The 12,511-nt window shown below is 40.0% G+C and overlaps 1 protein-coding gene across 9 annotated transcripts in view; it reads left to right on the top strand.

Moving 5' to 3' along the window:
• The window catches only part of HDAC9 (histone deacetylase 9), an 846,941-nt gene that overhangs the window by 496,227 nt on the left and 338,203 nt on the right, over positions 1-12,511 (top strand). For 7 of the 9 annotated variants that reach the window (XM_014544651.1, XM_014544644.1, XM_014544647.1 and 4 more), the window contains 2 exons: positions 215-346; positions 4,560-4,675. In XM_014544651.1, the coding sequence (XP_014400137.1) occupies positions 215-346; positions 4,560-4,675 (248 nt within the window). The remainder of the gene's footprint in view (positions 1-214; positions 347-4,559; positions 4,676-12,511) is intronic. The other 2 variants (XM_014544649.1, XM_005872312.2) reach the window with 1 other exon arrangement.

Genomic DNA, 12,511 nt, shown 5'->3' with positions numbered 1-12,511 from the left:
TACATTTAGAGAAGTATAAAAGCATTTCACACATCTCATAAAAATAAGTACTATATTTGTCTGTTTAATTCAAGGTCAATGCCTTGTTTACATGCTTTGGGTTTTAATTTGAGGTGACAAGGGACTAAAAAAAAGGGGGAGCCACTGTTTATACACAGGAGCAACTGGCTCTCTATTTTTAATTTTTATCTATTTTCTTTGTCTCAATCCCCAGCCTCTGAGCCCAACTTGAAGGTGCGGTCCAGGTTAAAACAGAAAGTGGCAGAGAGGAGAAGCAGCCCCTTACTCAGGCGGAAGGATGGAAATGTTGTCACTTCATTCAAGAAGCGAATGTTTGAGGTGACAGGTAATCTGGGACTGGGCAGACACACACTAAAAAAAAAAAAAATGCTGGTGGTAGGAATGAAAAAGAAAAGTTTAGAATAAATATGCCTGTTGCATATTGAAAGTTATTTTGAGGAGAAACATTTCTTGAAACAAGATTATATTGAAAATTCACTAGTAGTTCAGTCAGCCTTGCCATGCATTCACCAACTGTGTTAAACAGGAAATGAATGAAAAACAGAAAAATGTGTCAATCTAGGCATAACTAGAGAAGCCAAAGCTCACCTTAATCTTTTCAGAAACAGGCAGTCCATTCGGGGAATGCCAACCAGGAGGATATAACTTTTAATGAAATTTGATGAGAAATGAGCAGAGGGAGGTCGGAGAAGAACACTTCCCCATACTCAGACATGAATGTACGAAATACATCTGGGAAAATTAAACTACATGGAACAGCAAACCTTGACTTTTCAACAAATTTACAGAACTCATAAATGACTTTATGTGTTTACTAGTGAACTGGGACTTATGGCAGGAGGGGGATATATTGCCTTTTATGAAGGGAAAGAATCTGTCATTTTCACTAGTCTCAAATGGAAGAGTTCTTATTTTTTTAGCTGCCCAGTTAGTAGTGGGGTGAACAGGTTAGGAAATTCAACCTGATGTCTTACAAAGCCCCCTAGTCCCAGTTGTACCTGGTCTGAAATTAGAGAAAACCTAGGGATACAAGAACCAAAAAGGCTAGCCAAAACAATAATACCAACTACTGTTTGGTGAGTACCTACTTAGAGCTATGCATTATGGCTGGTCATTCCCTTCAGTTGCATCAATAAAGAAGTGGTAATCTACAACTATTTTTCTTCATTCTCAAGGAAAATTGTGCTTATACAAATGTAATCAGTTGCTGTATTATTTCTTCACGACCAGATTCTATTCTTATCAGATTTCTAAAAAGTATTTTCTGTATCTCCTTTGCCAATGGTGATGTCTACTCTGGGGAGACAATATATATAGAGGATACTAATGCAACTTATTAGTTTGACGGGTTGTTTAGGGAGAAAAAGTTTAGTCTTCTATTAAATCCTGACAGATTAATATGTTTATCTGAAGAAAAGTATTAGTGGGAAATTTTTCCTTGAGGGATAAGAAATATTAAATAAAGAAAGAAAACTTATTTTGACTAGAGTTTATATTTTTTTACACTATACAATACAATCACTAATTTAGATTAATTGGATTCTAAACTCAGAGTTAATAGATTTTTTTTCAAGTAAAAATCTTAAGTTTTCATAATAGAGGTCCTTGGTGTGGTTGGAGAGTTGAGGAGTGAAGCAGTGCTTTAATGAATACAAAGAATAATCAACATATTAATTGTCTAATATAAATAAATATAGGTGGTTTTTCTAACTGGAGAGGGCAGACTCCCTCATAACAGAAAACCTTGAAGTAAATAGAAAACCATATAAATTGCTTTTTTTAACTTTAAATTTTTATTATGTAAGGTCATATTTATTTATACCAATGTTCTTTTTTACTTTCCTCTTAATCTCTTTTCTTTATCATAACCCTTTCTCTACAGTCACATCTTTCTTAACAAATTGCAGTGAAATTTAGCTTAATGCCTATCAGAGTTATGACTAATTCTCAATTTATAAGGGTTCCCATTTGCTAGTGTTTACTCGAGTTTATTTTCTTTTGAAATGTCATGTTTTTCTCTTCCTAATTTTGAGAGGTAATGACTCCCCTTTTCATCTAAGAATAATAATGTGTATTCAGAAAGAGGCCTGTGCATTTATTAGACACACATTTCTAGTCAATGAATGAGGACTGGTGCGGCTTCAGTAGATATTTTAACAGGTTTGTTGTACTTGCTCTAAATGTGTTCGGAGAATGTGAATTACAGGACACACAGCTTTCTTCATTTGTCCTCCTTGTCCTTTCTCTGCCAGCTTTCGTGTCATTTGGGTGAGCTCTGTTTGGATCTTAATGCTAATTATTTTTGCTGTCTGGTCAGAGAGTAGCATAGCATCATAGCAATTAAATTGCTCTTGCTTTTTGGTGCTCACCTCTGTATCTCTTCTCCAGTGCATAGGTTCAGTGGCTGCTGTCTGACACCCATACCACCTCTTTCTTCCCAGTAGCTGACATGGAACCACTTGCCACCTTCCTCTGTTTCAAACTCAGGTTTTCTGCCCTTCTCCCTACCCAGGCCATGTTATTTTTCAGTTCTAGGCCTTAGCACATCCCTGTGTCCATGGCACCCTCTCTCCCACTCACCCCTTCTCATTGTCCCATTTCCTGAACTACTCTTAGTTAAGTTCTTGCTGCAATATCTTTTATGAGATTTTTTTCTCATTGTTCCCAGAAAGTCAGTTGCTACATCTCCTCCCAGACCTTTTCCAGTGGGAAGTTGTAGAATCCTGTTCCAATATTGTTGCCCTCCATTGTAGTGCTTTTCACAGTGATTCTACATAAGGAAATCCTTCTGTCTGAATATCACATAAGATCTTATAAATAAGATCTTTTAAATTGACAAGACAGAATGTTTAAGGCAATAGTTCCTGTTGTTTTTTTTAAAGGCAGGGTATGGAAGTGAGACATCAAGGAAAAGTCAGTACTAGTCATACAGGAAAGACAGGAGCTAGGAGTCTGGGGGTGGAAAAGAAGCTTCTAGGAGGATTTTTTTTAATGTGCATTTTCTTCTTTAAAAGAAAAGTAACCAAGACAGAGGCAGAGGTTAAAAAAACCCAAGGTTGATCAGAATGTATGCAAGATATACAGACAGAAAGGTAGTGAGCAAGATATGTTTAAGAATTTTATGATACCCAAGACTTGATGAAATCCCACAGTAAGTAGGTGGCAGGATCAGAATTCTGTCATCCATCTCACCTTCTTTCCTTTGGCATGGCGCCTCTCAGTAGAGAAATCTTGGTAAAAGAAAGTTGAAATTTAGGGGTGTTCCAAGGGAGGACAGGCAAATATTGCCTACAGATTGGGAGATCCTGTTCCCTGGCGGACAGATGGTGTATGAGCCAGGCTTTGATCTTCGAGGTGGGATTGGGCCTGCAATGAAACAAGTGGAGGAGAAGGTGAATGAAAAGCATGAAATGGGGCACTTAATGCAGAGTAGGTGATTTAAATTTGAGCGTAGAGCACAGGAAGGACAATAACAGAAAGTCATGGTAAGTTCCATTTGGAAGCAGGGGGATGTCAAATGGAGTCTGAAGGTCATTAGGGAGGTCAGACTTATACATCTTTGCACCCAGATGAGGTTTGGATTTTGGACTTACGTGTTACTTTAGAAGTACATTCTGGAACTTGTCCCTTTCCCTCTTACCTTAGAGTTTCATCACCTGGACCTGACCAAACCTTCCTGAACCAGCGCCACACCATGTTAAGTAGCCAATAGGAATAGTTTCTTTGGTTCCAGCGTGTGGTTTTTGCCTTTATAAGCTCTAGCTATCTTTGTCTTCCCTGGGGCACAGGTCGGTTATCCCTCTTAATCTGTGTCTCCCAGATCCCGTTTGTTTTACATTGTAGATAAACTTCTAAACTGTTGGACAGCCTCAGACCTTTATTGGTGGACAGGCACGTGGGAAAACTTGTCTCACTATGACCCATCTCACTGGCAACAGTTTAGGGGAAAGTTTCGAGAGGCTACTGTAGTGACTCAGAAATATTAGCAGACTTTTCTAGAGTCCCTGAGAGAATAATGAAGGTTGAGGGCTTAAATCGAACCAATAGTAGTCAGAAGTAGAGGAGAGAACATGTAAAGAACAAATAGAACTAACCTAGTAACTGATTAGTTTGGGGGTAAAGAAGGAAGTGAGAATGACTCTGAGGGTGGTGATATGCAGAGATAAGCAGAACACATCTAATACTGGAATACATTGAATTTGATTCACGTATAAACATAGATTTAAAATGCCCAGCATCCCAAAAGGATTCAGGCTGAAGTTTATGAGAGGTAAAGGCAAGAAATATAACTTTCATGTGGTGATAGTGGATGTCACAATATTAAATGATTTTGCAAGGGAAAGAGACTAGGAATAAGGCCACAAACTTAGGTGAAATATTCACAAATGTGTCACCATTCTTTTTATTTACCAAAATGGTGCTTGTCCTTCTGTTAGGGAATAAAAACAAGGTTCAAGGCTGTATTCTTTTTAGAGTATAACTAAAGTTCAGTTTTTATGTTTTTCGTGAATAAATTGGTGCATCCGAATGTTTTTCAGAATCCTCAGTCAGTAGCAGTTCTCCTGGTTCGGGTCCCAGTTCCCCAAACAATGGCCCAACTGGAAATGTCACTGAAAATGAGACTTCAGTTCTGCCACCGACTCCTCATGCGGAGGTAAGACTCTTATTATTTTGGTTCATCCAAAAGTTAGATCTTCCTTGATAAGCTCCTGAAAACAAAATGACATTTCTGAATGGAAGATTAAAGCCACCTGTTCTTAGTGCCTTTTCTTATAAATTTATAAAATGTGGAATTGAGTAAACTTGACCTTATTTACAAAGTTTGGACACAATCAGATTTGAAATATTGAAATGTCATTCTTGTACATGCAAGGATGCTGAGTATGCGCTTCCCAGAAGTTGAGCAGCTCAGTAGTCCTTCTGCTTGGATCTTGGTTATTTTTATGGGAGTAGACCTATCAGTAAGTATAAAAGCAACCTCATGCAAACCTCAAAGAAGAACAGCATAGCAAAGTAGGTTTTATTCATTTAACCTAAAGAGAAATTTTTTTAAAAATTGGAATATTATAGTTGAAGAACAATGTAAAAATGTGCTCCACTGAGCAAACACTTATTGAGGACCTACTATGTGCCAGTCACTTTGCCTCGCAAGGGGGATATAAAGATCAATAAGTTATGGGCTTTGTCCTTGAAGAATGAAATATTAAAGAAAATTGGTCTAAAATAACACATATTCATGTTTTTTGTGTGATTGTATCCAATCAAGTGTATTAACATTTGTTTTTCAATGAATAATTTATTGAAACCAGTGCTAATAAGAAAAGAGGAAAGTAAGTCAGGAGTCAGCAAGAATTTGTCTATGGAGTTTCTGTATTAGGCTAAGCAAAGGCAATAGCCTAGAAATAGCTGCTCTTGTGGAATCAGCTGTGTTGAAGTTGCTGTCAATTGATTGACACTCTCTGTTTTTCTTTTCTGTCATTGTAATGCCTCCTTCCCATGCATTGCTTTATACAGGAAATGCTGGTGCGATAACTTCTCATTTATAACTGTGACATGCTTCTTCCCTTGTATTTTATAGAGTCATGGTAACTTGAGGCTGAAATAGACTGATCAAATATCTGATTCTTGGATCACCTGTATAGCTTTCCTGATATGTAATTATGAAACTTCTACTAGAACACTTCTACTTGCAGGAAGCTCACTTCACTGTCTCCCACAACAGTTCTGTTGATTTGGGACAGTGAGCGTGACTGACAGAAATGTCTTCTGTATCTTATGCCACAATCTGTGTCTCTCTCACACACACTCACACACACACATGCACACAGATTTATAATAAATTATTTCTAAATTATTTGACTAAAATATAATTGAAAGCAGAAACCCAGAGTGTATCCATGGAAGCAAAGGGCTGAAGCCAATGAGGTCACGTTTGCTCCTAGGACACATGTGTACTTGGGTTTTAGTTTTCAGGCCTCACAAAACTCAGGAGATAGAAAGAAAAGGCCAATACTGACCAAGGAGGATAATGCAATAGGAGACCCTCCAAACCTTAAGCTGGGGTCCCAAAGGCCCATATCTATGCAGCATTGACAACCCCACCCCCAGACGTGTCCTGATGGGGACCACAGTGGTGCAGAATCTTTCCCTTAGAAATTGTAACCAAAGCTAGTCCTTGCATAGAGTTATAACCCAGATTTACAGAACCTCAAACTGTTAATTTGGTTTAAAGTGCCCCAGATTTGGAGTTCCCCTGAGTTTCTGGAAAAAAGAAAACATAAATCCTTTCTAGGGAAATATACATTTATCCTAAATTTCAAAAATGTCCCTCAATTTTCCGAGAAAAATGGATAGATAGGTACTGTCTTGCTTGTAACCATTGTTGAACTAATTGAAGAATAACAATTCTGGCCTCTACCTTCTCTCCAGGCCCTTGATCTGTTTCTTGTTTCTCACTATACTGTGGCTCTTCACTCCCTTTTTTATTATCTTAACTAAAACATAATGCCTGATGGAATAAATACCTCACATATCTTTGTGGCCATAGATGTAAGTGGGATTTTTGGACTTTTGGTTATAGGTATTGTATTTGTTAGTGCAATTATATCTCGAGGATTGGTCAGCTTTCAGCAACCCTTTAGTCCATTTACAGGAAAAGAACAACTTGGTAACAATTATTTCTTAAGGATGTTAGATTTCCATCGGTTGTCATTTTAAAGAATGTGATTGTCGGTAATAGCTGGAATACTGAAGGGTTCTAAAGGGTTTGGCTCTGGATGAATTTGCCCTTGGGAAAAGAAAAATGACACAGTAAACTACATTCGACAGCATGTGTGAGTCCCAGAAATGCATTGTTGGTGCGAAAAGGTGCAGAAGAGCACTTCCCAGCATGGCAGTGTTTTATAGGTTCAGAAACAGCAGCATGGCATTTTGATCAGGAAACCATATGCAGTAACAGTATATTTTAAAAAGGCAAGGGAGTGATGAACACAACGTTTAGCATGGCGGTTAACTCCCAGGAGGGAAGAAGGGTTAGTGACACGGTCAGTTACTAAAGAGGACGATGCATATATTCATCCATTATAAACACCTATGTACGTGTAGTACTTTGTACCACATGAAGGAACCACCAAGAAATATTATATACTCACAAGATTGGAAACACATGGAAAAGGTGAGAGTTTCCTCTTTCCTTCAAGCTTTTCATGATCCTATCTTTAAATTTCAAAATAGGTACAGTGGAGAATGTATTAGTAAAGGAAAGGAATTTGCTTATATTATTTTTGTCCTTTTTATATCCCTAAAAGGTTGACTGTCACTAATATTTGTTTAGATCCCCAAGAATTTCAGCTAATTGTTGAACATCTTCTGTCACTAGAAACTTTCCTTCCACCCCCATTGTTTTAAAAAAATCCCACAAAAAATAAAAACCACAAAAACAAATAAAAACCAAACCAGAAGGAAATGTGATTTAGTGCAGTGTGAAGGAGCAGAGGTATTTCTTCAGGTCAGTGCCAGGACATTCACTTCCAAAGCTGGAAAGACTAGTTCAAAAGCAAGTAGTGACTTACCCCATAATGAATTAATTGTGTGCCTGAACTATGAACCAAAAGGCCAGGTGGGCAGACCTTTCTACCCTGATGGGTAGCCTCTCCGTGGCCCAGAACAAAAAATTCCACCCTGATGGCTAACATGTGGTTTTCTGCTGCGTTGCGTTTACAGGGGCCTGTAATGTAACTCATCCTGGAAAGGTGAGGAGACAAACACAAGTCAAGCTCAGACTCTCAGCCAATTAATATCTTTGTTACACTGAAAGCTTCCACTTAAGCTGAAGAAGAGATGAACAAAATATGTTCAGTCAATTCTTGATTAACAACCATTTTGAACTTAGTATGATTTTTAAAGACATAGTCTAAGATTAATAATAACATATAATTTTATATCAACCAATGTTGGAGGTCCGAAAAATTAATAGCATTAACTACACTTGCAAAACTCAAGTGAGTTGCGTACCTCACCATTTACAAAATAGTGTAAGTTGCTTAAGTACCAGGGGTGAGTTTTTCTTTGAAAATAGTTTAACAATACACGTGTGAATGAATTCTTTATTCTGTGTCCTGTGAGTAGAAAAGCGTGTCACCTCATTCTTTCAGAGCCCATGTAAATGAAAGGGATTCTACCCTCTTCTGCTCTTTGGGAATGAGGAAAGTAAGCCTGTTTCTCAATTTTCTGCCTTGTAATTCACATGTGCTGCATAATTTAGGTAAAGGTTAAGGCACAGTCAGAGGAGAATTGACCCTTAAGTCCAGAATAAGGGAACAGAACCAAGAATTCATGTGGACGGGTCTTCCTTTCAGAAGGCTTCTTGGGAACCTCGTCTGGAAACCAACTACTTTGTTGTCATTGGTTAAGTCCTTAAACTTGGCCTGGATCTCAGGTCTAGTGAAAGGTAGTCACATCTACCCCCATGGCTTGTTGGGCGGAATCAGTGTTTGCCAGGCAGGTGGTACATTGTAAGTGGGCACAAGTTCATTTTTTGTTGTTGTTATCAGCACTGATGCCTCCTAGGGAAAACTCATATGGGCGGAATCAGTGTTTGCCAGGCAGGTGGTACATTGGAAGTGGGGTGCAAGTTCATTTGTTGTTGTTGTTATCAGCACTGATGCCTCATAGGGAAAACTCATTAGCATGTTTGTCTTCCAGCCAGCACATCGCGTGTGTGAATGGGCCTCCGTCTGCTCTGACCACTTCTGCTCCATGTCTTCTCTTTCTTACATATGCTCAGTCCAAACTCAGATGGTTGGAGCTACTTCCTTTACGCATTGGAACACGTGGCTGGGGAGCTGAAACCTAAGGAGTTTCTATTCCCAACTCCAGTCAGAGATGTCTTTACCTATCTAGTTACTTTATTGTTAATACGGCGGGCTTGTGGGTTCAAATATGTTTCCACGAATCTCAACACCATTATTTTAGTTTCGTGGATTTATTTGATAGCTGTTGTAACAGTAGCCAAGCAGCTGGTTTATTTCTAGTTGAACATTAGTGGCTGGCTCTGCTGTGCTATTTTTTAAATAATTTTTTCCACTAAGATACAAACAATTTTTTAAAAGGATTCTAATAATAAGGTTAAGGACTTTAAAGTCATCGGAAATGGCTGTTCTCACATGACTCATCTGCCTATGGCTTCATAATCATTGTTGTGACATTTGTTGTAAATGTTATGCTCCCTCCTGAGTGGGTGTAGGGCTATGGTTTTAGATGGCAGGGCAGGAAAACCCGCTTTCTCCCCCTGGGGGAAAAGAGGTTGCTATGACAAATGAATCTTTTTCTAGGAATAACATGAGTCAACATTGTAAAGCAAGACCTTTTAAATGCAAAGGAAGTCTTGTTAAATGATCATTTCTTTTTGGTCTCCAAACCATTTTATAGTAATATATTCTTCAGTCAAAATAAAAATTTAGAGATTTTTTTTTTACTGCTTCTTTCATTTTTCTATCAGCTGTCTGAAAGGAGAGGAGAAATAATGTGAAAGCCATAGGCAAACATTAAAAGATTAGATTTGTTTGTTTTTAATGTGGTATCTTCTTTTTAGATAGTTTAGATTTGGGGGTTGGGACCTTTTAAAGACAAAACAGACATCTTCATGGAAGCTATTCTTTTGTGTGTATTTTAATTTATCTTTATTGTAGAAAGTATTACAGGTGCCCCCCTCCCTTAACCCCTTCCTCAGCCCTTCCCCTGGCCTTCACAGCACTATTGTTTGTGTCCATGGGTTATGCCTGGATGCTATTCTAATAGACACTGACATTATCTGATAGACTAGTCAGAGACGCCTCCGTTGTAGACTGCAGGGTCTGATGTCCAAGGTAGGTAGGCAGCTGCCCAGAGTTAAAAGCCAGTGAGGGGCAGAGCTCAAATGCAAGACGCTCAGCGTATACTTCTTTTCACTGGGCCTGACCATTTCTCACCAGAACTCTAGATAAGAATGTTCTTTTTCTAAAGCTCATGCATTTTGTAGGTCATTTTGAATGCGCAGCAAACTGAAAACTCTTCATCCACTTTTTCTATGAGCTTCTTATTATTTACATAACCAGTGTTGTCAAGACTCATCTGTTGACTTCTTTGCCTTATTTTCTGTTTATGTGTATTTCATTTACGTGGATTGCAGATGTTATCCATAAGGTAGGCTTCCAATTACCATGCTGGTGAGAAAAGTAATTAAATTCTGAAGATCATTATTAAAATGTGAGGAGACCTCCCCTGCCCCGACACCTGGCTCAGTCATATCCCTCTTCTCAGGATCATGCTCTTTCTGGTTAAATGCTTGTTACCCATCAAAGCCTGGTTTAAAACCAACACCCTGCTCCCGCCATGGTAATGCTTACAGGCCTTTAGCATTAGTTCTCCACTTCTCCGTGCACCTGAAGAGCATGTGAACTTAGGTGGTATAGGACATCTAGGTGCTATAGGACTTCTTTATATGCCCACCGCCTGTACCACACCATTCATCTAATTGATACTCGTTAATTGCTTTGTGACTGTTAAGTGATATCCATGTATATATTTAATGTTTTCACTTGGTCTAACTGCAGTAAGCATTTCTGGTCCTGAAGATTTTTTTAGATTAAAACCATCGTCCCCACATTCTAAGATGTGAAACACTGGCTTCCTAACACAGCACTGATTTAAGGGCTGGATCTGTTTCAAAACCACTTGCTGGAAAAATCCTGGTTTTGCCTGAAAGCGCTTGTGAGCTCAGCACAGAGCTCAGCTGGGGTAACCGTCCAGCCTCACAAGAATCCTGGGCAGGATCCTTCCTTGTTTGCGTGAAATGGCACCTCTCGCCACCTGTTTTCCTGGCTTTCAAGTGTGTCTGCCCTGTGAGCTATGTAGATTACAGCTCCAGGTTATTAATTAAGATCCATGAACCTGGAACTGATAGACTGCTCCCATCAAAAAGCCAAATTGAGGAAAGTTATAATTAAAGAAGATAATTTGGGGAAAGCATTTTTCAGGTCTGTTACGTCATTTGCAATGTTAGCCATTGGAAGTCGGCATAAATGCTCTGCCTGTTTCCTTATCTGTCATCAAAGGAAAAAAAGTAAGTCACATCCTATTTTCTGAAGTTCACCGTCTCTGTGGGCAGAACTGACAAGTACCAACTCTCCCTTGTGAACTTGGGAGACTTGCATCCATAGGGATACCAGGTCTTTTGCTTTCTTCTCATGGCCAGGTCAGCTGGACACTTTTATTCTTTTCCATAAGCCTCAGGCCTGATTTTGCTTCCTTTTCTTCTCTAAAGTTTCCCTCTTCTCCATACTTTTTTTTTTTTTACCAGATTCCTTATCCTTCAGTAATGCTGCAGAGTGGTGGATAGCTTCTGCAGCAGACCCTGACAAAAAGTCATGTCACCTGGATCGGTTCTAAAGTTTTATTACCAATCCCACTAGGAATCAGAATTGGAGAGATCACTCCGTTTCTTCATCTATAACATGAGCACAATGGTAGCTGGAGAATGCCTCAGGAAAAAATAGCTTATCATCCAAAAAAAAACAAAACCCTGGCACAGGGCTTGGCATGTGCTAGGTGCTGAGAATCAATACCCTATGGTAGGAAATGGACACACTCACATTTTGATGTGAAACTACAGGGGTCTGAAATTCGTTCCCCTTAGCGTGGGTAGCCGTGTGCCACTTCCATCATTCCATCTGAGAAGAATACTTTTCCATTTTACTTTTGCATCCTGGGATGCACGGGAGGGTATCACAGAAGTTCTATCTGGGAAACAAAGATAACAGCCTTGTGAGGTCTGTGATATATTTTTCTGTCCTTCCCATGGTGCACATTAAGTCTTAGTGCTGAGGGAAGCAGATAGGACCTGGAGTGAATATTATACATCATTCTACATCATTTTCCATGTTTATTTATCTTGTATGAATACAGATAACAATTTATTATGAACTAGGGGTCCAATGCACGAATTTGTGCACCTTGAAAGGATCTGTGGGCCCACAGGGGCGGGTCTCGGCCCATCCTCCATGCCCCCGCCCAGCCCCTCCCACCATGGCCCTTGGTCCCCTCTCTGCCAGCAGCCCCGCTCCTGCCACTGCCGCTGCTCCCACTCACGTCAGAGCAATTGGGGCTGGCGCCAGCAGCGGGTCCAAGAGGTAGCTGCTGCCCTGATCACCTCTCAGGAGCAGGGGGAGGTGGAGAAGCCCTCAGGGGCGATCGGGCCGGCAGCTGCTGCTCGCACCCACTGATGGCTCCGAGTGATGGGACCAGCGCCAGCAGCAGGTGAGAGCTCCAGGCAGGACTGAAGCTCACAGGAGCAAAGAATTTTCAGTAACCACCAGGGGCTCACCTCAGTGACAGTGACTGGTGCCCTGCCTTGGTCGGGCGCCCCTACTCACCTGGTCCACCATCCTGCCATGGCCAGCGCCTGCCATGTTCTGAGCTCTGCTGCCTGCTACTGATGCCCATCATGTTCTGC

The sequence above is a fragment of the Myotis brandtii genome, unplaced genomic scaffold (genome assembly GCF_000412655.1).
Source record: "Myotis brandtii unplaced genomic scaffold, ASM41265v1 scaffold374, whole genome shotgun sequence".
NCBI lineage: Eukaryota > Metazoa > Chordata > Mammalia > Chiroptera > Vespertilionidae > Myotis > Myotis brandtii.
The sequence above is the reverse complement of the archived record's forward strand: the minus strand, read 5'-3'. Positions and strand labels throughout refer to the sequence as shown.